The sequence below is a fragment of the Gymnoscopelus microlampas genome, assembly GCF_963454915.1.
Source record: "Gymnoscopelus microlampas genome assembly, chromosome: 10".
NCBI classification, from domain to species: domain Eukaryota; kingdom Metazoa; phylum Chordata; class Actinopteri; order Myctophiformes; family Myctophidae; genus Gymnoscopelus; species Gymnoscopelus microlampas.
In genome coordinates, this window is record NC_139947.1 from 33,018,160 (window position 1) to 33,045,956 (window position 27,797).

A 27,797-nucleotide genomic window follows, 5' to 3' on the forward strand; every position below is an offset into this window, starting at 1 on the left:
CCGCAGCCGCTAGCATGTAATGTTCCGACGAGAAACAGAAAATCAACCCCTGCCTTTTTTTTTTTTGCACTTATGAATAGTGTTGCCTAGTCGGCTTATTATAAGCGACTTTGTGCTTCTTTTTCTGTCAATTAAAAGTTGCTTGTAAAAATTGGTAGTTGCGGGTTGCGTTTTTTAGGGCTTGTTTCTAAAGTGTAGTTATTTATTTGGGCTTGTTTCGCAATTTTCAAATTATTTCAACCAGTGGTTCTCAAATATTTTCATGTCTTAGTTCGACCCCCAAATTAATAAAGTGCTCATAATGGCCAAGTGCCCTAGTTCCTTCTTTTGATAGACCTGGTTACTTATGTCTCTCGCAGAATCTGGCAACACTGCTGATGCATTGTGGGTAGTGGGTTGGGAGTCACGTTTTATCATCCAGCATGGCAGCGACACAGAAAAGGTATGAGGGTCTTTAGTATAAGTCTTTATCGTTATTATGGGGTATTATTATAGTGAAATAGTCATACAATGGATAGTTTAGGTGTATTTTCAGGCCATTGTTTGAATTTATGGGTGTTGTTAAGACTCGGTGTTGTTAAATGAGGTAACTGTGGATAACTTAACCCTGCATGCTAACTTGTGTTGATATTAGTAGGCCTACTAGCATTAGCCAGCTGTAAACAACCGGTTTAAACCATTTGGATTGATTGATTGAATACTTTATTAACAGTTTGTAAATAGTACACTGGTACGATTATACAATGGTGCCAAAAGGATAACACAACAAGCCCTGAGGGCTTATTTCCATTGTGGTCCTGTGTATTCAATTCATAGACACATTTAAAGACATACAATAATATATCCTATCATCATCAACACTAGTAGCAATAAAACATACCACAAACCAGGTCCTAAACAGCTTGCCAGTAGCTTATTATTCCTCCATTACATCGTTATAAGCGTTGATAAAGTAGGTTTTTGAGGCCTACCTTATTTAAAATAAAATATCATATATATATATATATTATTTCCACGAAAAGCAAAGTCATTTCACGAAGCAATAAGACACAGACAGCCATGCATGGTTTGTATAAAATGAATCATTTTATTGAGAGAACCAGACAGGTTACAGTACAGTGGTAAAACGTTTATCTAAGTGTTCTCTCCCAAGTACAGAAAGGAGAGTGTTTTAAAGCATTCTTATCAGAAATGGTAACCAAGGCAACCTACTGAGGTTTAACAGATAGGACACATTTTGTTTACATATTAGTGGCTCCAAATGATCTTCTCCTGTGGCAAGTTCTTCATCTGATGACGTGACCTTCCTTGTTTTTACACACCAAGAGCCGATTTAAGCAACAAGCAGCAGAAGGTTTATCAGACACAGACCTGTGGGCTGCATTTTCACCCACAAGTGAGGCTATAGTGAGATTGAATATTGTTTTTTGACATATTAACTATTGTCAACAGAGATATGTGTTTGGTGTCAAGGTAACATGGATATGACATTTTAATAAGACTCACAAAGAGGAGAAAATAGAGGTCTTGAGAAGCAACCTTGACATGATTGAGTCATGCCAAGATGGCACGCTAAAATAGAAGGGTTAGATAGATATCAAGATCATACATAAAATACATAGTTTTTTAGATCTATCAAGCGTAATCTATGGTTTCTAACCCAGGGCATAGTCAGTTTGGAACTATGCCATGACGTTATTTAACTTGGCTTGTGTTACATTAAGGACATGAATGATCAGTGGTGGAAAAAATCCAATATTTATACTGCAATGGTGAAATACTCTGTTACAAGTAAAAGTCCTGTATTAAAAAATGTACTTGAGTAAAAGTACAAAAGTATTCATTGGCATCAAAATTTTATCATCACTAATAAAATCAAAAATGCAGAATGTCCCGTTTCACAAGTTATCATTATGTCTAAAATGTATAAAAAATCTTTTGAAAATAGCAGATTTACAAGCTTACAACGTGTGTTGTGAGCTTTCAATTTTTAAAAAGGGCTGAAGTTGTTAATGTGTGTTTTGTAATAATATTCAAAATCTACAAAGTAACTAAAGTTTTCAAATTATTGTATTGTACTGGAGTAAAAGTACAATATTTGTCTCTGAGATGTAGTGGAGTAGAAGTAAAAGATGATTAGACCCATCTGTGACATCTCTTTTCGCTGTAGCTCCGGGTGAAGTCACATATGTGTCTAATGGTACATTTGCTAACTCGCCTGACATAACTATTGCAGGAAGCTGGAAGACCTCAACGTGGATGAGTTCCTCCAGTCAGGTTTTGACTCTGCAGATGAGGAGGACCCTGAAGACACACAAACACGAAATGGACTGAAGAAGAAGAAAGGAGGGCAATCAGCTGCTCCTGAGAAGTGAGTTTTCTGCTGCTTGAACATCCATAGAAATTATATATAATTATATAATTTCTATGGATCAGCAATTTCTGTCACACAGGAATCATTTTAAATGATTTACCTCTTTCCACTTTTGTCTTCACAGGGCTGAAAAGAAGAAAGGCAAGGCTTCTGAGCATAAGGACCAGTTGTCCAGGTTGCAAAACAAGGATCCAGAGTTCTACAAGTTCTTGCAGGACAATGATCGAACACTCCTGAACTTTGATGACACAGACAGCTCTGAGGATGAAGAGGAAAAGAAGTACCACACACTGCCTACTGAGCTGGAGGTAAGTGTGTGTGTGTGTGTGTGTGTGTGTGTGTGTGTGTGTGTGTGTGTGTGTGTGTGTGTGTGTGTGTGTGTGTGTGTGTGTGTGTGTGTGTGTGTGTGTGTGTGTGTGTGTGTGTGTGTGTGTGTGCAATGTGCATACATGTGATGGCCTTTCCCATGATGAAGGCATATAATCTGACGCTGATATCTGTTGAACGTAGGAGGCTGATGGTGAGGATGAAGAAGAAGAAAAAGGGTCTGCCAAGAAATCCAAGCAGGCTGTAGAGTCCATCAAGGTAACAGAAAAGATGATTGAAGACTGGAGAGCAGCTATTAAAAAGGAACCGTCCCCTCGTCTCTTCAGAGAGGTAACGCAGGCCTTCAAGGCTGCTGTGGCCACCACCAAAGGCGATGGAGACCCATGTCGGTACAAAGTGGCTGACAGTTCAGGTAATGGCGAGTTCACACTGAAAGATTTTAGCGCAGGTTATCCAGTTGTTAACCTGTATTGTTGCTTGCTGATAAATCAGGGTTCGCTCCCCAAGGTTTTGCTCGCTGTGTGTGAAAGATTCAAGGACTCAAGCCGAGAGAGAGAATTATTTACAAGAAAAAATAATCTATAGCTGCACTATGTAACATTACATTACATTACATTACAGTCATTTAGCAGACGCTTTTATCCAAAGCGACTTACAATAAGTGCATTCAACATAGGTAGGGAACGAAAACTACTAATCACCAGAAGTTTTAAGTACATTTCCTGCTAAAACAAGCAACCAAGAGTATACCTAGCGCTAAGGTAAAAGTGCAATATATCAGCTACCTACTTTCTTAAACAGATGAGACAAAAATGGCAAAATCCAATGAGCACGAGCTAAAACAAATAAGTGTATCGACTAAACAAGATCCAATAAAACAATACAAAAATAAAACAAGAGTTCGTACAACTAGTTAACAACAAGTAGGCCAGGCAAAGAGGAAGGATAGTGTTTCCTGAAGAGGTGGGTTTTCAGCCTGCGGCGAAAGATGGGCAGTGACTCTGCTGTCCTGACTTCAGTGGGAAGTTCATTCCACCACTGTGGGGCCAGAACAGAAAAAAGTCGTGACCGTGTCGATCGACCAGAAGGACCGTTGAGTGGCGAGGGAGTCAGTCGCCCCGAGGTGGCAGACCGGAGTGGTCGGGCAGGGGTGTGGGCATTGACCAAAACTCGGAGGTAAGAAGGAGCTGTTCCTTTCACTGCTCTATAGGCTAGCACCAGGGTTTTAAACTGAATGCGAGCTGCTACGGGGAGCCAGTGCAGAGAACGGAGAAGGATAGTTGTGTGGGAGAACTTGGGGCGGTTGAACACCAGACGAGCCGCAGCTTTCTGAACAAGCTCCAGAGGTCTGATGGCTGATGCCGGAGCACCAGCAAGGAGGGAGTTGCAGTAGTCCAGGCGGGAGATGACAAGAGCCTGGATGAGCACCTGGGCTGTTTTCTCCGTGAGGAAGGGGCGAATCCTCCTGATGTTGTAGAGGAGGAATCTGCAGGACCGTGTCACTGATGCGATGTTAGCCGAGAACGACAGTTGATCGTCCAGGGTCACACCCAGATTCTTCGCAGTCCGAGTTGACGTCACCACAGCATTCTCAATGGTGATGGCCATGTCTCGGTGAGGACAGCCCTTCCCCGGGATGAACATCAGCTCGGTCTTGTCCAGGTTGAGCTTCAGGTGGTTCGTCGACATCCACTCCGAGATGTCAGCCAGACAAGCAGCAATGCGTGCCTCCACTTGTGTGTCAGAGGGGGGGAATGAGAGGATCAGCTGGGTGTCATCGGCATAGCAGTGGTAGGAAAAGCCATGTGAGTGGATGACAGCACCAAGAGATGTAGTGTAGAGGGAGAAAAGAAGAGGACCCAGAACCGAGCCTTGGGGAACCCCAGTAGTGAGCCTGTGTGGTTCTGACACAGACCCTCTCAGCATCACCTGGTAGGAGCGACCCGTCAGGTAGGATGCAAACAGGGAGAGTGCAGAGCCTGAGACACCCATCCCCTCGAGGGTGGAGAGGAGGATCTGGTGGTTCACTGTGTCGAACGCTGCAGACAGGTCCAGGAGTATCAGGACTGAGGAGAGAGAGTTCGCTCTAGCGGCATGGAGCGACTCCGTCACTGCCAGGAGGGCAGTCTCTGTCGAGTGACCCACTTTGAAGCCCGACTGGTTGGAGTCCAGGAGGTTGTTCTGGTGGAGGTAGGAAGACAGTTGTTTAAAGACAGCACGTTCGAGAGTTTTAGATAGGAAGGATAGAAGGGAAACCGGTCTGTAGTTCTTGATCTCAGAGGGGTCAAGTGTGGGTTTCTTCAGGAGGGGGGTGACTCTGGCAGTCTTGAAAGCAGAGGGAAAGTAGCCAGACGTCAGAGAGGTGTTAATAAGGTGGGTTAAGAAGGGAAGGAGTTCAGGTGCAGAGGACTGCAGCAGAGGGGATGGGACCGGGTCCAGGGAGCATGAGGTGGGGCGACTAGAGGTAACAAGGAGAAGGACCTCTTTAGAGGAGAGGGGAGAGAAGTGGGATAGAGAGGGTGGGGGAGAGGGAGGAGGAGTAGATGAAGATAGGGAGGGAGGGGTGGAAGGCAGACAGGTGTGGGTAGTGCGCAGGGCATCAGCCGGGGGAGGAGTGAAGGAGGATCGGATATCGTTCACCTTCTTGTCAAAGAAGTTGGCGAAGTCGTCAGGGAGGAGGGAGGAGGAGGGCGGAGGGGGTGGTGGTTGCAGGAGAGAGGAGAAAGTTTCAAATAGTTTTTTAGGGTTGGAAGCAGAAGCCTGAATTTTAGTGCAGAAGAAAGCAGCTTTAGCAGCAGATAGAGAGGAGGAAAAAGTAGAAAGGAGAGTTTGGAAGGTAACTTTCCTCTTCTACCCCGGATTTGAACCCGGTTTCCTGCTTAAGTCCTGAATTTTTTACCATTGAGCTAATCGAGCCTGCCTGCTTGCTCAGGGGATAAAATGAATCTTGACCATCAGTTCAAAATTTGTGTCAGATCCTGTGAGACATGACCTTTGACACAATCTTAATGTCTCGATAGAAGAGCAGAGAGACAACATACAACCACCCCAATTGTATAGTTATATTGTATTAACATACTCTACCGTACAGATTGGACAAAATGACTAATTTGATTAATTAAAAAAGTTACCGCTTTAATTGTTTCCTGAGCGAAATTACAGTTGCTCTTATCAAGACGAATATGAAAGACTAAGCAACAACATGTACTTGAATAAAAACAAGTATAATATAATGGTAACATTTGGCTAGTGACTGTCATTAATTTACCTATACCTATTATTCTTCATTCCTCTTTCTTTGCTAATTGCTTTTGCAGTCTTCAACGCCTTGGTCCTCTTCTGTATCAAAGATATATATACTGCACTGCAGAAGATGCTCAGCCTAAAGCCAGACAAAGACCAAAATAAGTAAGAGGTGGACATCACATCAGTTTGTCTCAGCTTTCCTCAATTTAGTTATGTTTCTGCACAGATGCTCCTCCCCTAATTCTATGTTCTTCTGATGTTCCCAGGTTAGTACTACCATCATCCAGTTCCAGATGGGTGAAGACCCACTTGGACATCAAGATGTACCTTGGTGGATTAGTTCAGGTTTGTTTTACTTTTAAAGGACCATACTGGTGGTCTGGCATGTTAACTCTTTCACTGGCAGGAATTAATTAATTAATTAATCTCCGGTCCCCTTGCCAGCGAAAACGGCGATTTTACTGTACCTTAAAAAAAAAAGTGAAAAATCATGGAATATTCTCTGTGACCTCTGTTCTCACGGAGATTGGATCATTACACACACGCAGGTCGCTCTGGATAAGGGCATCTGCTAAAAGAGCATCTGCTAAATGCCTAAATTGTAACATTGATGTTACAATTTAACCCTTTAACTGCCAGAGATTATTTCTGAAAATGTCTAGCCAGTGCCAGAGATTTTTCATTGAAAAACAAAAAAGTACTTAGGAGCAGAGATGAATATTTTTTAAGTTTTAAGTTAAAAAGGAAGTGGATAGACCCCTATATCTTCGATAAATCATATATCCTTGGTCTTTGGGTCAAATTGGACCAAAAAAAAACAAAAAACTTTTATTTTGAATTTTTTTTCACTTCACGTAGATCTACGCGATTGGCACGTGGCGGCTTTAAATAGTTTCACGTAGATCTACGTGATTGGCATGCAATGGGTTAAGGGACAGGGTGTGATTTTTGCATGTTTGTTTTGGACACGGCAATTATTTATTTATGTTAGATATGTTTACTAGATTTCAACTCTCCACCATTTCTAGCTTATGTAGTTTACTAGAAGTTCGGGCCGCTACGCGGCCCGAACGTCTAGCGTGACGCGTCGTTCACTTTGCAGTGCCACCTTACAGGCACCTCACAGTGTGAGAGAGAGTTTTGTGCTCTCCTAAATCCACGGCAGGCTTTGAAAGTACCCACTTCAGAAAGAGGTGACGTGCATCACCTCTCCAATGACCAAAACCCACTTTGTGATTACTCAGACCTGGTATGGCAGACCTGTGGGGAGTGTGCAGTGGTGTACAATGTGAAAAGATAGTTGAAATCGCAGGAGATGAAGTTAGCAGTTTATTTGTGTAAAGGGTCGTCGGCGTGGGTTGTGTTGAGGATGGAAGCCGTCAAACTGGTGCATCCTACCTATTTATAGGTAGGATGTGATGTCATGCTGTCGTGAGATTACGTCACACTGGCGTGTCTCATCGTGATGTCACGACCGTGATGTCATATGACGTCACACTGGCTACATACATACATACAGACAACCGACATGGCGCAGGATTCAAATTGTATATATAGATGATCAATTTCCTGTGTATACTCTTTTCTTGGATGTATGATTTGTTTATGACAATTCTGTCTTTCTCTCCTTCTCTTTAGCTATTGTCTTGTTTGACAGAAGCCACAGTCATCTGTGCTGTGCTCCGACACACCAACCAAATGGTGCCTTATTACCTGTGTCTGCCCAAACAGTGTAGGCACCTGGTCAAGGTGAGGCCCAACCTATTACTGTATACGGCAAATAAATGATCGAACCTTGACTAATCATCGACTTTGGGAGGAAAATGTGCAATGGTTACCACTCATTGTTTTATAATGGCAGTTCAAAGCAGTGCGCACTGGTGGTCTTTTACTTTGAACAGGTGGACAACTAAACTATTGCAGAGTGAGCCATTATTTTACCTGGGTTACGCCTTCTTATATAATTCTACTTGAATGTTGTTATACGTTAAATACATTTTAGTTCATGTGCCATATGGCGATAATCAACCGTGAACGATTACAATGTCTCCACGATCTGCCTTTTCAGAGATATTGCAAATATTATTCCAACACGACCATCCACAGCTAGCATACACCGAATGATAGAACAGCAGCATAAAAACAAATGCGTAGATTACAAATCTGTCGGTCTATGAACATATATTAATAATAATATATATTATAATATCGTATTATAATCATATATAAATATATTGAATCATAATATATTTTTTTCATGATCTTAATAAAATAACAATCTTGAAAAAACAACATTAAAAAGGAATCATGATTAGATCGTGATTCTGGCTGAATAAAATTGTGATATGATATTATTTGGTCTGGGCTAGGCTTAGTTTAGACTCACTCAAAGTAGAAGCAAAACAAGCACAACTCAGTCCATTCAAACAACGGTTTGCCGGGTGCACGGCTCAATAAGACTCGATGTATAAAACAAAGAATAGCCAGCATTCCGAAGTCCTTCTGGTACGTCAGCGTGATTCACACTGACGAAGGCATGACGCCAAAACGCGTCCATGTATTCCCGTGCCGTAAATTCTTCATTAGAAAGTACCAGAAGGACTTCAAAGTGCTGGCTATTAGTGATGCGCGGGTTGACCCGTAACCCGCGGGACCCGCGGGTCAACCCGCGGCGCGGGTGAGTCGAGTCAGAATTTCGGAGAAAATTGTGCGGGCTGCGGGTGAGCGGGTCACGCGCTCTCACACGCAAAAAAAATAAAAATAATAACATGCTCTTGTTTTGTCTTTATTCCTAATAAGAATAAGAATACTAACAATAAAACAGTTTGAATACACTTGGGGATTATTTTCTAACCATGATTTTACAGAATAAAAAAAAATCACGGGTCGCGGGGCGGGTTGAGCCGTAGATTCATATATGGGTTCGCGGGGCGGGTTGGGTTCCGTCGCGGGGCGGGGCGGGTCATGAAAAAACACGACCCGCGCATCACTACTGGCTATTCTTTATTTTATACATTTAGACTCACTCAGCCCGGCTTTGGCTGCGATGGGCGCGATAGATGTGGCGTGCTGAGCTGGGACTATGGAAAGGCCTTTTAGTCCGTCCATGGTCTTCTCCAATGTACTTGTCTTATCTGTTTTACGTTCTGCTCTTGTAGAATTAACGGAATTTGTGTCAACTGGACTGGCTCAAGTAGTTTCTCTTAAGTTTTTCTTAAGCTTGTGTTTTCTGTTTGTGCTTGGCATTATGGCTCAGACCCTTGCACTTTATTATTAGGCTGTAATGTTTGATCTATGAATGAAAGTGTTGTGAAATCAAAGGGATTATATGATTCCTGGCCAGACTCTTAATTACTCTGTGTACAGGATTTGAACCACAGTTCCTCTCAAGGCTTTTGGATACAATCTTCCTCTTTGTCTTTGATTTAGCAACTGATGAAGCAGTGGAGCACGGGAGAGGAGACGAACCGGGTCCTGGCCTTCCTTGCCTTGAACAAGCTCTGCCGACACAAGCAGCAGACATATCTTAACCCCATTCTTAAGGTAACATGACTGGCTAACATTGACAAAGGCCACTTGGACCAAAATGTTGGTTAATGAGCCTTTCTTTAACATCTTTGGTTTTCCAGGGAACACTGTAAGATAGCTATAGAAATATGCCATTTCAACCAGGTGAGGCCAAGAGCCAGATATAATGGACTTGAATAGCATATACACTGAATTTTATTGTGCAAGAAAAACCTTGGTTAAAAGACAGAATAATAGGGGCGCCGATGGCCTGACAGCAAGTCGCAGGTTTGATTCCCGAGCTCGGCGACCTTTGCTGTGTGTCACTCCTCGTCACCCCCCAAAAAAGTAGTTTCACTTTCATTCCAAACAACACAATTTCACATTGTTAATATGTGAAATATGTATCTATAAATACATAACTATTGTCAGATGGATTTAACCACGATACTCCAACCGTACTTGTGAATCCTAGTTATTATCTTTGCTCCCCTCTCTCTGCAGCAAATGTACATTTCCTACGTACAAAACTGCAAGTTCACGTCTCCCAACGCATTGCCCATGATCAACTTCATGCAGCGGACTCTGACAGAGATGTACTCCCTGGACACCCAGGTCAGCTACCAGCATGCTTTCATCTACATCAGACAGCTGGCCATCCACATCAGAAACGCAATGACCATGAAGAAGAAGGTAAGCATGCTGGCTTCCTTTCCTCTTCACATCACTAATCATTGATATTGATGGTACCTAACCACGTAAAACCATGTGTTCCAATTGTGGGGGCAAACATTTTCTGTGAAAATAGCTAATCTACAAGCTCGTATCGCGATACGTTTTCGTGACGATATGTATCGTTTTGGGAAAAAAATATATCCTTTTACAATCATAATAATCAGGCATGCAAACAGCCCCGAGGTGAAAAGGGTGACAACATGTTGGGGTTTTTTTCGGGTCAGGTGTCACACTATTGCCCTATTTGGATTCAAAACGGCTATTGTAGCTGAAAAGCTACAAGTTTGCATGTCTGAATAATGCAAAAACAGAATTATTTGTTTGCATTTGCTTTTTTTCTCCCCCATATATTTTCATAATAAAAAAAAGTGCGTATCGTATCGAAGTTGTGAGCCCAATATCGTATCGTTTCGTTAAATTAGTGTATCGGCACACCCCTACTCAGAACGCATCCCATTGTGACGCGTTAACTTATGAGCTTGTAGATTGGCTATTTTCAGCAAAGATATTAAGTGAAAACAGGAGGCTGCCTGGTAAGAGCCCTGGGGTACTCCGGTCAACTAAGTATAGGGTGTAAGTGGTCAAAGAAGATGGTCTCTTTTTTTGTAGCTGAACGCAAATTTTAACTGCTCTCTTAGACAATGGTAATATAGATATTGAATTTGTACACAGGATAACAAGTTTACGCTTTTCTGTAGTAGAAATGCACCTCAATAAAGGAGTTACGTCATGGTTTGGGCTCAATATGTTTAGTTACCTAAGTGTTTCAGGGCTTTAAAATATATATATATATATATATATTCTACATTCTACTGCTGCTAACATGTTTTGTGCTTTGCTGTTCTTTAGGAGACATACCAGTCCGTATATAACTGGCAGTATATCCACTGTCTATACCTGTGGTGTCGGGTCCTTAGTACCCTATACCCCAGTGATGTTCTGCAGCCTCTCATCTACCCACTCTGCCAGGTCATATTGGGCACTATAAAGTGAGTATTTATGATATGATGAATTTTTATAGTAAGATGAAGAAAATACCCACATCAATTGTCAGGTGCTGGGGTCGAGTATGATCATGAGAAGAATGGAACCTGCACACTCATATGCTCCAATGCTAGATTTATTGATAGCATTTTGAGCCTCAGTGCTTCATCAGGTCAAACTGACCTGACCTGACCTGAGGAAGAAGTTGAAATAATTGTCTGACTTAAAGTCAGACTTAATTCCTTTGTGATCCTCATGGTGTACAGAATGACATGGGAAGTTGGGCATAGATGTTATGTCATCCGTGTATCGGAGGAGGTGTATTTGTCCGCAACTATCCCCAAGACTCAACTCAAACTTTATTTATAAAGCACATTTTACAACGACCAAAGGTCGACCAAAGTGCTGTACAAGGTCAGAATAATTGAAACAAGACGGGCCAAGACAAAGAAAAACAGATTAAGACAAAAAGACAAATAGACAAATAATATATTACAAATCAGAAATAAAAAGGGCTAAAAACAGCATTACAGAGTTATACAATGTACACAATAAAACAGTGTCAAAGGCCATGGTGAAAATAGTCTCCAATAAAAATGTAAAAGCCTCTAGTGAAGGAGCAGAGTGATTATGGAGGGGCAAGACCGTGACAGGGGGTACTTGGGGGGAATTGGCATAATGACTAAATTGGATGAAAATGAAAAAAAGACAACAAAAACTCTCCTTGCTGCTAAATGTGAAAGCTGAATGACGTTTGGATCAACTTCCATGTTATTGATAGGTGTAAAACTACCAGGTTGCTGTACCTGTTGCCACCAGCAGGAGGAGGCATTGACCACAATTTTACTCTTCCTTCTCCAGGCTGGTCCCCACCTCCAGATACTATCCTTTGAGGCTGCACTGCTGCAGAGCCCTCACCCTTCTGTCAAGCAGCACCAACACATTTGTACCTGTTCTGCCTTTCTTGCTAGAGGTAAGACCCCATGGCATCAAGCACCTTCACTTCATCACTCATGTAGATCGCTCAGGATAAATGGAATTAATACATAGGTTAGATTAATAGTCAAGTGGCCCGTTGATCTAATCCCAGACCCTTCCCCCAGCCACCAGTGTGGTGTTTGGATGAAGTAAAACAGGTGTAAGTGTGTAGAAGGCTTTCTAGTCAGTGTCTATTACTGTCACTTGTTTTTTGCCGCAAATGGAAACAAAGAACAGTAGGTATGACGAAATGTTCCGTCGACTGTTGGCAGTGGAAAACAAGTCGGTCTCAGCGGCTAAAACGTGAATATGCTCAGGAGGAAACTCATCTAAGACGAGGATCTTGTGTGTGTGTGACTGTGTGTGTGTATTAAGTAAGAGAAACACCTGACAAATCAAGGGTCCCCAACCGCCAACATTGTCTTTGTTTTGGGTGCTTTGTGGTTGTTTAAAGTGCCATGTTGTAGTGTGTGTGTGTGTGTGTGTGCGCGCATGTGACCTAAGTGTTTTGTGTCAGCGTGGAATCCTGCTGTGGTTTGCCGGAGAGGGACAGTGTGTAGGCGACAACCACTGGGAGTGGTCAGCGTCGCCTGAGTGTGTATGTGTATTCCTGTGCACACACACACACACATACATGCCTGTGTGAGTGAGTGCATGTGCGGCAGTTTGACCGTAGCGATAAAGGCAACGTTGTGGTTTACACACTGTTGCTAACGCGCTGCACAGACCACATCCTCTGTGCCTATGGCAGACACCCCCCCACCCCCACCCCCCTCCTCCCCCCAAAGACCCCCCTAGCAGCAAGCCGTGTTTATTTGTGACGCACACCATTTCCTGTGTTTTTTTTTCTCCTTTACTGTTCCCCTCGTTAAAGGCAAGGCTGAGGTACACTGCTACCGTTTTAATTAGAGCAGCAGAAGCAAGCAGCCCCTTCCTCGTGTTTGTGTGTGCGTGTATCTGAACACGAACGCGTGCATGTTCTCGCATCTCCAAGGGGGGTACATGATTTGGAACTTCCTGCTGCAGTAGTGTGTGTGTGTGTGCTGGTGTGCGTGCGTGTGTGTGCGTGTGTATCAGGGTTGGCCCATGTTTTCCCACTTCCCCTCTGGCTCCCCCGCAGACCGCCACCACATCCTATGTTTGTAGAGACGGCACCGGCCAGAAGCGCTGTTCTGTTCTTCCCCGCACACTGAGCGCATTAACGACCTCACACACACACACACACACACACACACACACGTAGGGAGACAGAAATAGATATATACACAAATGAAATGTAGAAATAAACCCAACCTGTACACAGTGGGCACAAATGAAACCAAAAACTAACAGCCAAATGGCACATGGTGGGTGGGTGGTGACACAGAATAATCGAAATGTGCATTTTTATATGGACTTAGTGTAAGATGGAAATGTATTTTCTCACTTAACGTTAGTATTGGAGTTAAAAAAAAAGAAGTGTCTTTTGAAAACAAATGAGCAATAACAGTTGGAATATAATAGTAATACAGTATACAGTACAGTGGATTGTGGTATTTATTTGCCATCAAGTTTATCTTTTGGGGATAGTGTCATGTTTGAGACATACTATTATACTGTATGGAAAATAATGTAGATTTTCTTTTTACAGCATTCTGATGAATTCACCCCATATCATCATTATTCTGAATGAACTGCGTACACTAAATCAAGTGATTTCATACCCACACAACACCAACACAATAAAACTTTGCATGTGCAAAATATTTTCTTTTCATTTTGCTCTAATTAACTAAGCACTTGACTGAAATGGCATTTAACTAGAACCATAACTGTAATTCCTCTACCTCAGTTGAAGAACAGACATCAGTACTATCACCCACATAGTAGTTTGATCTGTAGTGCACTACCCTCCTTGTTTTCTTCTCTGAGGTTCTCAAACAAGTTCTGTTCTTTGTGGATGAAACTGAAAATACACAGTCAAAACAAAAGATCGATATTTTCAAAGCACTTCAATCTCAGTTAACCTTTATTGATTTACCCATTTATTTCTTTACAGAGCTTCCAACAAGTGGACTTCAACAAGAAGCCTGGTCGCATGAGCAAGAAACCCATCAATTTTGCAGTCATTCTGAAGCTGAGCAATGTGAACCTAATGGAGAAATCCTACAGGGTCGGTACTTTTAAGTCAAGCCTTTTAACAGATTTTCTTCCTACACAGAAATATAGGACAGATTATTTTCCTTCGCCGTATTATAAATGTGTTCAGCATTACGTTTCCCCGACAAATTTGTGGTGCACCGTGCACGCTACTGTCGGCGCCAGTGCTGATGATCAGTCTTGCATTGAGAAGGAGCAGAAAGGTAATCAGATCAGGGGTTCAGGTCCTGGTTAATGTATTTTCACACAGCTCCCTGACACTGTGTGTTAGGCTGCGTGTGTGCATAAGGGGATTGAGGGCACCGCTGAAAGCCCCTTGTCACTGGGCCTAAATCGCCACGCTCTGTGCGGGTGCCAAGAGGATTGCGACACGGCCCACTGGGATTATCCCTCGCACTCCGCTCGCCAGAGCCGTTTTCACTTCTGTCACCTGGCACCACAGCCGTCACCGCAGTCCCTACTTTGTCTGTTCTCTCCAAATGTGGCTAAATAAACACTGATCTGTCCAATCATGAGATAAACATATAGTCATCTTTTTGAATGATAGACTACACAAGCCTTTTCTGAGGAGCATTGGAATTGAGTAATTGTAGATACACTGTTAATAATTTAATACAATGAATTAATAGATCGTCGTCTAGTATGTTTTAAATTATTTCCCTCCAATATTATGATGTCTAAGTGACGCTGCAAATATTCTTGACAGATGTCACTCTTTCTGACAGTTGGATTGGCCTGTCTCTAGGGGCCAGTAAGGTTAATTCCTTGTGCGTGGCAAACAGAATAATCCCTGTGCCGAGTATGGAACCCTGTGGGACCCCTCTGGCTGCAAGCCGTAGGTGACAGCCACCAGGTGACAGCTAGAGGCTAAGCTGTTTTTACAGTGAATCTAAAGCTGATGGTCGTCTCTGTCACACATATGCTGAGCTGTCAAGTTTCTCAAATAAAAATGTGAGGCATTTTGGTCCCTCTAATCTTGCACAAAGTTTAGTTTTGCACCAAGGGTAGTTTCATGAATAAGTGACACCTCTTTGTAGCCATTTTGAATGTCAATGAGAACATCAATACACTGAAGTTTTGCACATCCAGGTGTACAGTTTAAAACAATGTTGAACTTTGGTAGAACCTGGGAATGAAATGAGGCCACTTATTGTTGGTTACCTTTTACCTGAGCACATGTCTGTGCTCAGAGAGTGAGGGACATTTGGGGTTAATGTGTGGCAAAACATGTCTCCAAATAACACTTTTGGCACGTAAACGAACACAAACAATGCAGATTCTGCGAGTCCTGGTACTTGATTTTGGAAAAGTGAAATGGCTGTATTCATGTTATATTACCCTGGACTCATATTGGCAGAATATTGCGTATTATCGCGGTCACGTATGTGCTTAAAGTGTGATATTCAGACCTGTTGGGCCATACAATAAGCGTGAATGGAATCTACTTCTCTTCTGATCTTCTACTGGTCTTCTGCTAGCATGTAGATCGGCTATTTTTGAATATTGACAAAAAAAAATTGGTCACATTACAATGTTATCACAATATCAATGTTGAAGTATTTGGTAAAAAACTATATTTGTGATATTTGATTTTGTCCGTATTTTGTCCATAAACCCATTTAGAACCTAGGATATTGCAGTTACAGTAAATGGCTGAATTCTGGCCCAAGTCTGATGTGTGTGTTGTGTTTGTTGAACCATGGTTTTGGTGATGTGTTTCAGGACGGTTTGATAGACCAGCTGTATGATGTCGTCCTAGAATACTTCCACACGCAGTCCTGCTCCATCGGTTTTCCAGAGTTGGCCCTACCCACCATGATCCAGGTAAAACGCTTTTTTAAATGTAATTCTCCATCCATTGGTGAAGTCCATCCTTTCCCACAAAATAAGTCTGCATGCACATGAAGTGATTATCCTGTTTTGGTTGTACAGTATGGAGAGGATTAGTTGAATAAATGAACATTTCTTCTACACCGAATTAACATGCAAACAAGATGTTTTGCGTTTGTCTGACAAAAATCATAATTGACTTCCATAATAAACTGTCTCTTATCGATTCTACAGCTCATTGCCTTCATAGCGTAGTTCCTTGGAAGCTTAACCTCAATAACCATTGGGGATTTCTTGATGTAGGAAGTAGATCAGGCCTGAGCGTAGATTATTTATGCCCGAAGCAAAGGTCAACACTTGACTAGTTGCCAGACCAAAAATGATAAGGGAAAAATATGGAGTGTGGTTATTAAGAGCTTTTGTTTTAATCATCTCTGTGACCACAGGAGCCACTTCCTGTTGGATACAGTCTATAGTCTGTATCACACACAACCATTAGTCACGTATTAGAGTTACAGCCCTGATCCGCTGTGGCCATTGAACGTTTAATGAGCGTTGTGTTGACCATTTCCATTGCTATCAAATTGCCTTGCATTCCATGGCTGCGTCCAAGTTCAAACTTTTGCGAGGTTCAATTCTCAATAACTAACACACACGTCCATTCACACCTAGTGTATTCAAATAGATGTAAATTCTTTATTGACTGTATTCTGATGCAGACTATTTACTCCTGCCATTTGAAATTCGGCTATGACTGGATTTGCAAAAAGCAAAAAACGAAATGCCAAGTAGCCTACATGCACATGCCACTCGCTAGAATGTTCTTGTAGCTTTTGCTTGTATCACCTTCATGTAGATAACAACTTAATGTTACCAACGTAACATTTATTAAGGACATGTAGTAAGGAATTAAGGTAAAAATAGAAAGTTCGGAGCACAGGTCTCCACCAGGTCAGGTAGGTTATTGTGGGGCAGCAATGTTGATGGAATATGAAGAATCAGACAGATTGCGTGATCTTTGGACAAAATCGGTAGGAGTAATATATAAAACATTTTTTGCAAAGATTGGCTTGTGGCGCTATAATCGGGCAATGTGAAAAGGGTGGAATTTGTTCCTCAACGTAGTGCGAATGTGCTTGCAAAGTTTCACCGCAATCGGATGCTGCGTTCATGATTTGAGGCATTTTGGGGCACTCCTGCAAACTTTAGATGTCAATTTTGCCAATCAGAATGGAATATGAAAAATCTGAAATAACTATGACTATAGAGATATCGTGTACAGATCTGCGTGATGTTTGGACAAAATCTGTAGGCTAATGTCGCTATAACAGGCCGATCTGAAAAATTCGGACCAGAGATTCTGCTCTGTGCACAGTTTCGCTGCGATCGGCCCAACAGTGCCGGCGATTAGATCCTCACAGACGGACGTGGACGGACGGACAGGGTGAAAAGTGTAGTCTCTGCCACGCCTTTGGCTTGGCGGAGACTGTAAAGCGGTATTTACTCTGTGCTCCCCATGTTCAAAATATTACGCTCTGAACTTGCTTGGCGGAGCCGGTAGAACGTCAGAATGGCCCAACACAACATAGCATAGCATATTAACTCATTCACTGCCTGAATTATTTCTGGCCGTGTTTGCCCACTGCCAAGATTTTTCATTGAAAAAAAAAAATACTCAGGAGCCGAGATACAGAATTTTTAAGTTTTAAGTTAACAAGGAAGTGGATGGGAGTCTAGATCTTCGAAAAATCATATCTCCTTGGTCTTTGGGTCAATTTCTTTTTTTTTAAATGTAAAAGTCGTTTTAGTCGTTCTAGGCAGGCATGGCTTATGGGACAGAAGTCGTTTTAGTCGTTCTAGGCAGGGAATGAGTTAACGTGATTCATAACAGACAAATAACGTGGACAGGTTATCCAGCTTCACCGTTGCCTCCTACAACCTGTGGGAATGAGAAGGGCTTTAACCAACAGCCAAATAAAGCTGTTTTTCTATTATGGTTTGAGTGTCAGATGAGGTCTCGCCAATGTAAATAACATCTGTCGGGAGTAACTGAGGCTGAATGTGTGCCGCCCTCTGCCCTCCCTAAATATAATCGCTGGATTGGATGATCATTTACATCTTTCTTCCAGTACTTACTCTTTCTCTCTCTATCTCTCTCTCTCCCTCCCTCCTCCTCCCCCTCTTCCTTCGCTCTCATCCCTCCTCTCCCCCTCTTCCCCTGGCCTGTACAGCTGAAAGCATTCCTGAAGGAATGCAAAGTGGCCAATTACTGCAAGGCGGTGCGCCAGCTGCTGGAAAAGGTGAAGGAGAACAGCAGCCACATCACAAACCGGAGACAGAGGGCCGCCTTCGGAGTGGCCGACGCCACCGCGGTGGTGAGTGCGTGTGTGTGTGTGAGAGAGAGAGATGCAGTGTACCTGTGTTTGTGTGAGTGTACATATATTGGTGTGTGTAAGCGGTACGTTAGTGTGTGCATGCTAACAAGACGTGTGTAATGTGCGTGTGTTTGAGAAATGGAGAGACTGAACAGCGAGAGAAAAGATATTTGCCAGGATTGTATGCCTTGCCATTCCTGCACCCTCATTTCACCTCCTGCAGCATCAATATATGTTTCCAATCAAGTGTACCTGTTCTGTCTCCCAAACCTTATAGATGGAACCACATGAACCCTAGCATACATATTCTGGGCATGTCATAATAAACATTCAGTGAAAATAGCCGGACATTCGGAAAAAAACAGATCTACAAGCACTCGACGCGTAGCAACGCAACGTGCTGTGGGATTGTAAATCGTCTCTATTCAGCTAAGAGAATTGTGTAGCGTGTAAAAAAAGGAAGGGACCAAGTAATGACTCCTGGGGGACCACAGTCTACGTATACAGTAGGGTTTAAGTGGTTATCCATAAGTGGGAGCTATCCATGACCTGTTGGCACAAAAACTATTACATGTGACAAATGACATGAAAGTGTGACCTTTGACAGTGCTGTGATTTTCTTAATATTACTATAAATTTCACATTTTTCACAGACCCCCTCCCCATCTACCCACATGGGGAGAGTAATATGAACTTACTGTTTCTTGGTTTTTCATAGAAGAGCTCCAACACCTGAGCATATGAACACCTCTGGTGCTGGTCAATTGCTCCATATTCACACACATGCTCCCCTTTCAGTCTGTTTCATGGCCATTTTGACCTGAAAAACAGACACTTGGCTTTAAATTAACAATACAAAAAGTTTGTGCAAAAATAAATCCATTATTTAGTGCTAAAAGAAAGATTAAATCAATTTATTCTCACTCAGTGCACTCACTATTGGTGCCAGCTGACTGACCCCTGGAATTGAAAAAAAGAAAAAAGCTTCAATCTAGTTTGGTCTTGGTTTCACTGACAAATCGTTTAACACATTGAGTGCCAGGGGTGTTTCAAAAAAGTGTACGTTGAGTGCCTGGATTTTTAACCATTTTTGAACCTTTTTCAAGTAGTCACAAAATATTTTCAGTGATCACCGTCCTCACGGTGATCCCCTCATTACACACATAGAGGTCTCGGAAAAAGATTAAAACTGGAACTGGAACACTATACAAATTAAGCTTAAAAATGGGTACTTTCTCCTGATTGGCTTTGACACCTACCGAAAAATGTATTTTCTGTTTATTAAAGAGCTGGAGAGACAGGGAGACATCTGTTACTGAAAAAAAACTCTATAGCAATGATTACTATCAGAATATAGTATTTTAACCTTTTAACAAAATACTTTTTGTTTTAACCAAAAAATATCACTTACCCTACCTTTAACTGACAACACAAGTCATTATTGAGGCTTATGCAATTATTTGCCATTTCATGCTAAACGCTAAGTTACCTGTGGTGCTGCGCTTCTCTTCCTTATCATTTTATTGAAATATTTTCGCCTTGAGATATTGAAGCATTTGTGTCCAACCAGCGTGTGATTTTAATACCTGGATATCGTTCCGACACACTGTGGGAAATTTGTCACAGAGGAATGGAGGTTTTGCCATTTCTTGCGACAGTTTGTGTTTATGTATTGTCACTAGAGACTAGTCCCTATATACTCAGCCAAAGTCTGTTCAAACTATCGCTGCCTTCACTGCTGGCAGAATGAAGCCTGGGCTGAATGCGGAAACACAAATAAATATATCACACTCGCCCAACTTCCGACAAATCACACCGTCCGAACAGTCAGAACATGTAGGGGTGCGGGAGCGTCCGAAAAAAGTTCTGAGACTGCTCATCCAAAGGCCAACGTCATTTTATAGTTATAACTTACCCTGTCCGATCAAAGTTTGAACATTGAATGGAGGATGAAGTGTGCTAACCTTTTGCTTTCATAAAAGCAAAGATGAAATCCTCAATTTGTGATTCCTTCAACTGGTTAGGTTATATAGGTTACATAGGTTTAGATTAGAACGATAATATCAAATCATGTGCTAACTGTTTAGGAAACGGTACTAGTGTGGTGAACTAGTGTGGTGAAGCTCCTTTCATGCTGTTTCACAAATTGCAGATTGGGACTTGGCTCAACAAAAAAATTCAGTCATGAGATTTGTTTTGGCTTTAATCCATGTGTGTTTAGCCACAACAAATGTTCTGCATGTTGCACAATGGTCAAGTTGCGAGTGTACTGAATACACACTTGACTCTTGTTGCAGCTACACAGCATAATTGCTGCTTTCGTTCATAGAATACCCAAGCTAATACCAACTTCACTTCTTGCTAATACCAATTTCACCTCAGAGAAGAATTACACAATCAGGACGGGGACTAAGGAGAAAAGGACTTCCTTTACCTGGTTTAACTTGTAAATGATGCCTGATTGATACTTGTAAACAGCCGATCTACAAGATTACAACGTGTCAAAATGCAACACGTGCTTTTAGATCTGCTATTTTCACTGGCGCGCAACTACATGCAGTATAAATCAGGCTTGATGAGAGATTATCCATCAGTTATCGATCGCAGATGGTGTCGTTTTCTCTGACGGATAAAAAAATATATACATACAATGTGTATATATACATATATAATATATATTATACTTGAATCCAAATACACCTGGGCGGCCCAATACACCTGGGCGGTCTGACCAAGTAACATAGAAAAAGAAGGAGGAGGTCCGCACACTGTTTCAAGCTCCAAGAAACTCGCTTTTTAATACTGCAACGTTTCGACCCTTAGGTCTTCATCAGGCAAAATTTATATAACCTTGCACACAACCTTCTCTTTGAACAAGTAACATAGACACATAGACATTTGCTCACATACACATTATGTGCTCTACTATCTATATTAAACCACATTTGAATCTCACTTGATGAAATAGACATGGAAAGTAATGCTAAATCTTCATTCTACAGGATATTCTATTCTACATAACGGGCAAATAACAGATTTTTGTATGTCTTGATTATCAAAGGTTGTAATTAGAGGCTGACTTTCACCTCCACAACAATTACACCATTAAATAAGATATAATAGTAATAACCAGTATAATAAGAATATACCCCCTTCCACAGTACCACCAACAATACATTCTGTGGGACAGGGGAGGAACAAGATGAGCATAACTTTGATTCTTCTCAGTTCCACGCCTTGCACAGTTACTGTTCTTTGGCTTCAGTATTTTTCAGAGATACATGTGATGCTTCACCATGCCAGGATTGAAAATGGCAGATACTTTTCTGAGTTTAAGAGGGACCCTGTGGTTATTGGAAGCTCTTATATATGTTTGAACCGGAAGCGGCTCTGCCTTAATGAGTGGCCATTAGGGAGAGAGAGAGAGATAGTGTGTGTGCTTGCAATGCATGTGCATACTGTACATTTGCCCTTGTGTGCAAGAGAGTCAAGTGAGGAAGGTGTGTGTGTGTTTGAATTTGGCTCCATTTCCAAAACAACCTGTTCTACAAAATGCATATAAATACTAAATCTCACGTGGCTTTCTCTGTTCCTACTGAGATCCTCGCCGTGCACTCCTGATAAATATTTAACAGCTTTTAGGGCTGAAATTGAAGAGGAGGCTTCTTGGTGTAATTTAGGTGATGAGAATGTGTTTGTGTGTGTGCGCGCACATGCAAGTTTGCTTGTGTGCGCGTGTGTGTGTGTGCGTGTGTGTGTGTGTGTGTGTGTGTGTGTGTGTTGACAAAGTACAACACACAGACAGCCAGGCACCACGGTAGCGCCAGCCCCTGTCGCCACGGCTCCCAGCCCAGCGGAGGCTGTCGCCATGGTATCCGTTCCCCAGCGTTGTGGCAACGGGAGAGGTGTCACCACGGGCGAGGCAGAGGGGACGAGCCCTGCTGTTGCCGTGGAAAAGGCCACGACTCCCCTCCGGCCAGCAACACCCCACTGACATGTCATCCAAACTGAGAGCTAGAGCCTAATTAATGATGCCCTGCCTCTCTGCAGGTTTTGCTCTCTTGTCTGTTTTCTCCTTCCCTCTCACTCTCAAATGACCCCTCTATCTCTTTATCGCTCTCTATTCCCTACAGTATGCCCCCCCCTGCCATGTTTCTGTCTCTCTGTTCCATACAGTATGTCTTTGCTCCAGTCTATTTTTCTGTCTCTCTGTTCACTATGATCCCCCCCCCCCCCATTTATCTCAGTCTCTCCCTTCCCAGTGTCTCTCTGTCTAGTCTCTCCTTCCATTTGTACGTTATCGCTTGTCTTCCTGGCTCCTCCTCACTTGTTTATCTGTTGTTTTTTTTTACTTTTTGGTCTGGGTTTTGAGAATTAGGCTTAATTCAAAAGTTGCAACCGACACTTAAGGCTTATTTCTACTTCGTTGACTGAAGAAAGTGCAGCCGGGGCCTGGGAGATTAGCAGCCAGTCGTCACTTCTTTTTTTTTCTTTTTTAAATCAAGTGACACTTGTCGAAAGGGACGTGCATTGAAATATAAATTGGCCTTTAGCCTTTCCGTCTCCTCCGCCTCTGCCTTTGTGCTCGGCGTCGCCCGACCTAATAGCTGCACGGCAAATTGCGGTAAATGCGTTAGTGTAACGGGCGAAGGAGGCCGCAGTCTGTGCTCTCTATTGGATTTGTCGGTCAGATAATGCGATTGGGCCTAATCAATATCGTCCACAAAGACCTTTAGGGGAAGGCTGGAGAGGATCCGCTAGTCTCCGCTTTCAGACACCCTCACTCTATCTTTTCCTCCCCTCGTCCAACTGTCTCATCCCTGCCTGTCTCTCCCACCCCTCGCCTTCTCTGTCTCCTGGTCAATTGATGTTATGTGTTGGAAAGGCACAACTAGTCATCTTAGAATCAAGGTGAAGCCTTGCTAAATGGCTTCTTAGTGGATTCTTGCACGGTTCTACATTTCTCTAAAGAGTGTAAAAGTCTACTGCCTATAGCAAGAGACAGCCCTGGGGCAGGCGACCCAGCCTGGAGAAGACCTGTGCTCCTAGTAGCACACTTTTCTAGTTTTATTCACGATGATACTTTCTTGTTTTTCAGATTTTTCAAATAATCTCGAAGCATGAACATTTCGAATTGATTATTTTTTTAATAGACTAAATCGATTAGTCCAGCGGTCTTCAACAGGGGGTCCTCAGAGATTCTGCAGGGAGGGTCACCAAATCTTTGTGTGATAGGGACTTAAAGTTAACATTTTTACGTTAACCACTTGAACCCTTGCATCCCTATTTTGGAGGGAACATTAGCCAAAAATAGCAGATCTACAAGCTTGTAGAGCCGCTATTTTCGGCGAAGAGGTTTGGTGTACAGGAAAAAAGAGCAGACCAAGTACCGAGCCAACAGTCAAGTTTACAAAGTATCGAGGTTTTAAGTCGTTAAATGTCTGAAAGCACACATTTAGCATGAATCCAATATGTAGTTGGGGTCCCTGCTTCGTCTCTCTCTCTCAGCTAAGGGGTCCTCTGGCCTGAAAAACATTGAAGACCCCTGGATTAGTCTGATTAACCACTAAATCCCTATTTTATACTTGATACTGTCATATAACGATGTCACGCAAAACGAATCGATTAAATCGATTAGTTTGATGAAGTGTTAGAGCCCTACAGGGTTGTGATGATGGCCGTGTGTGTACTCTGTTGTCAGGCGGCCTGGGAGAAGCAGACTCTGGAGGAGGGAACTCCTCTCACCAAGTACTACACCCAGTGGAAGAAGTTGAGGGAGAAGGAGATCCAGCTGGAGATCTCTGGCAAAGAAAGGGTAACTATCTTACCTAGTGGTTAGAGTAACTATCTTACCTAGTGGTTCCCAACCTTTTCTGGATTACAGCCCATTGGAAATCTTGAAAGTGTTCATGGCCCACCCACTTAACCCGTTAAAGAATCTGTGACATTTTAGCCATATTTTATACTTTGGCTATTCCAAAATAGCAGATATACAAGCTCATAGCGCGTCAGTCCGTGCCGCGCTATGAGCTTGTAGATCCGCTATTTTTGAAAAATTATTTTTAAAGCAATTTATTTTTACTCAAATCTTTGCTTCTGGGGGTGGACCTTGACATGAAAAAGTTTGAGGACCACTGATATAGCAACATACGTTTTTCAGAAAACTGTTGGTCAACAGAACTAACATGGTGGATAGTTTAAGTTCATATTTATGTTAACATTTGCTGTTCATTGTGTGGTGATATTTTTTTTTGCTGCTAATTTGAGCATTTTTTTTACGCAATCATTGTCTTCTGACTTCCGTCCTGACCCCTTTCTTTGTCCTCTGTGAAGATGGAGGACTTGGATCTCCCTGAGATTAAGCGTAGGAAGATCCAGGAGAAGAAGGATGAGGACAAGAAGGAATTCAAGGATCTGTTTGACTCTGATGATGATTCAGATGATGATGGGACAGGTCTCAAATTCAAAGGTAGGCTCATTCTCTCACGCACTTGCCCTCTGTTGTCTGTCTCCCTCTCACTCTTTGACACACTGTCTCTTGCTCTCTCACACTCTGTATCTCCCACAAACTCACCCTAGCAGTATTTGTTGTTGGAAATGCCACACAAAAACAAGGATAGAACACACACTTTTGTGTGTTCTGCCCCTTTTGGCCACTAGGGGGCTGTGTTTTGTTACGGCAAACCCAGCCACCATAGACACCTATGTAAAAGCCAAGTTCAACAAAGAATCTTCAGTATATGCTCTCTGGTGGGGCAACAGTTTTTTTGTGATACCTGTACTTGCATATTAATGTGTGTGATGGCATTACTTGAAAACTGGTCACAGGGCAAACAAGTTGCCAAAAAGTCTTAAGTTATCTAATAACCATGGATTAGAAAAACAAAAAAAATGCCAAACCTGAACAAAATCACCCTCTGCCAGTCGGAAGAGGTGATCTTCTCACAGCCCCCTTCCCTTGCTCTGTCCCACCGCTGAGAGGAGGATCTAAATGCTGTCTTTCTATTAGAGGGGCTTGTGGAACATTATATAGTGTGCAGTCCTTCTATCTATCTTTCATACCTCCGCTGAGAGGAGCCATTGGCTCGGTGTCTCTTTAACCCCTGGGTGTCCTGTCCTCCCAGGGTCGTGTGCAGGTCACGGGCAGCCGCATAGCCCCACTTTTTATAGCTTCACGCCCGGACACGCTCGGAGCAGGAAAAAAAGCCCTTTCGCAAGGTCAGAGAGAGGAAGGGAGTGAAGGGAGCGAGGGAACGAGTAGGCGGCACGGGGATTTTGGTTGCATCTGGACTTCATTGTAGGGAGAGTCCCAGCAAACGGATGGGCAGCTGCCGGCGAGCCGTTGGCCTCCCCTCCACTCCCTCCCTCCCTTTCGTCCGTCCTTCCCTGCCCCCCAACCCCCCCCCCCTCCACCGCCCCCCTCCCTCCCGCGCTGACAGGAAGTGCAGGCTTGGATCCCAGTGGGGGTTCCTAATTCAAACCAGCCCAGTGGAGCTGCCAGAGGTGGCCACTCCCACTCCTGTGTGTGTCTCTCGCTGTCCCCCACTCTTTCTCTCCCTCGCCTTCTCTAACTCACCCTCACTCTGTCTCTCACGCTCCTGCTCTCCAGTTTTGAAGGCCTCAGACTGGCTTCCCCCGCATGTCCTCCAAAAACACTCACATACACATAATACGAGCAGGCTCTCTCTCTCGCTCTCTGTCACACACACACCATATCTTCCTGTCTTTAACAGCCAAAACCTTTGGGCAGGTCACCAAACTCTCTGTGGTGTCTCTCTCTCTCAATGTCTCGCTCTCTGAAAGCGCAAGCCTGTGAGAAGAGGGGGCCGATGATTGAGATGGATGTGTGTGGCGCGAGCGTGGGGCGATAAGTCGTCCAGGTCATGTGGGGACATCCTGTGCCGTGTTTGTCCAGTTCTCTCCGTCACGCACCGAGTTATAAAAGAGAGAGGCAGACTGAGAAAATGATGTTGTTTCTCCCTTCAGCTTTGAATTTAAATGGGAAGTGAAATGAGGGAAGTACAAAAGTTTAAGTCTATATATGTTCTGTGTGTTTGCGTGCGTGTGAAGGTGCATGTGAGTGCATTGGAATGTAACAGACAGAGGAAGTATCTATACTTTGCTCTTCTCCCCTATGCGCCCTCAGCGTCTCATCACACCTCTACTTCAAAGCACATGGACCTCTTCTCATCCCTTTGGCTAGTCAAACACACATACACACACACAGTGTCGTATACCACACACTTTTCAGACAAACTTCACTCCCAAGTTCTCTCAGGCGAATGCATGAGCATACACACGTAAACCAAGTACACCCTCACCCATCATCATCATTGTAGCAGCCTGCTGTGGAACCTGCCTGCTATCTCCCTTCGCTATATTTAGGCCGTGAGCATAAGATGTTTGAAATTGCCAGTAGTAAACTGTCATGGGTGTTTGTGCTGTAATCGACTCTCAGTTCCATCTCCAGAGGAAATGAGACACTTCCAGCAGCCTCTGAAGTCTGGCCCACATATAGGTGTCTCTAAAGTCCTCAGACTGCAGTGACAAACATGGAGCAAAACTTGGGGAAGAGCTGTGTTAACTAGCGTCTGTGTCGATACGAATTCATGTGCACATTGAAGAATAATAGGACCGTCTGCCCTCTCTCTAGGTAAAAAGCCCAGTCGGGGGTCAGATGACGATGACGATGACCTTGAGGACCTGTCTGACATGAGCGATGACGAAAACTTAGATGGTGTGTAGAATCCCCTCACACACACACACACACACACACACACACACGCATAAACATAATTCCCCTCTCGTTCCCTTGTGATTGGATGCAAATATAATCCTCTCGTACTTGGTGTTCCAGATGGCGACGACAGCGAGGAGGAGGAACGTGGTGGTGTCGGTGATGATGACGAGGAGGAGGAAGAAAAGCCCTCCAAGGCTCCTAAGCAGCTGTCCACCTCCGCGCTGAAAGATCTGGCAGCGGGAGGAGAGGATTTGGTGGAGGACCTGGAGCTGTCTGAGGATGAAGATGATTGAGTCACGCATGCACACACAGCGTTAACATTTGAGTTTGTCTGTGAGAGTCCCTCGACCCCGCTTCATCCCACCCTGCGCTGAAACTCTGCTTCAGTACATTTAGAATCTCTACAGTTTTCTTTAACTTTTTACTTTGGATTTTATATTATGCTTGACCCAACTTTGTACAGTACAAACGTGTTTGTGTAATTTTCTACCACTGGCCGTGTAAATGTACAAATAAATATCAAGAATTTCTGAATCCTCACGACATCTATCTTATTTTTGTC

General features: G+C 43.1%; 1 protein-coding gene across 1 annotated transcript; it reads left to right on the forward strand.

Annotated features, from left to right (window-relative positions):
- The first annotated feature begins 362 nt into the window (after positions 1-362).
- On the forward strand, positions 363-27,775 carry noc2l (NOC2-like nucleolar associated transcriptional repressor). Its single transcript, XM_084069640.1, has 18 exons — positions 363-442; positions 2,237-2,371; positions 2,499-2,682; positions 2,885-3,113; positions 6,019-6,109; positions 6,214-6,292; positions 7,586-7,696; positions 9,377-9,490; positions 9,959-10,147; positions 11,039-11,178; positions 12,035-12,146; positions 14,190-14,303; positions 16,013-16,114; positions 18,352-18,495; positions 24,197-24,310; positions 24,829-24,964; positions 27,149-27,232; positions 27,353-27,775. The coding sequence occupies exons 1-18, from the start codon at positions 423-425 to the stop codon at positions 27,526-27,528; spliced, it is 2,274 nt and encodes a 757-aa protein (XP_083925766.1). The 5' UTR covers positions 363-422; the 3' UTR covers positions 27,529-27,775.
- Positions 27,776-27,797: the final 22 nt, after the last annotated feature.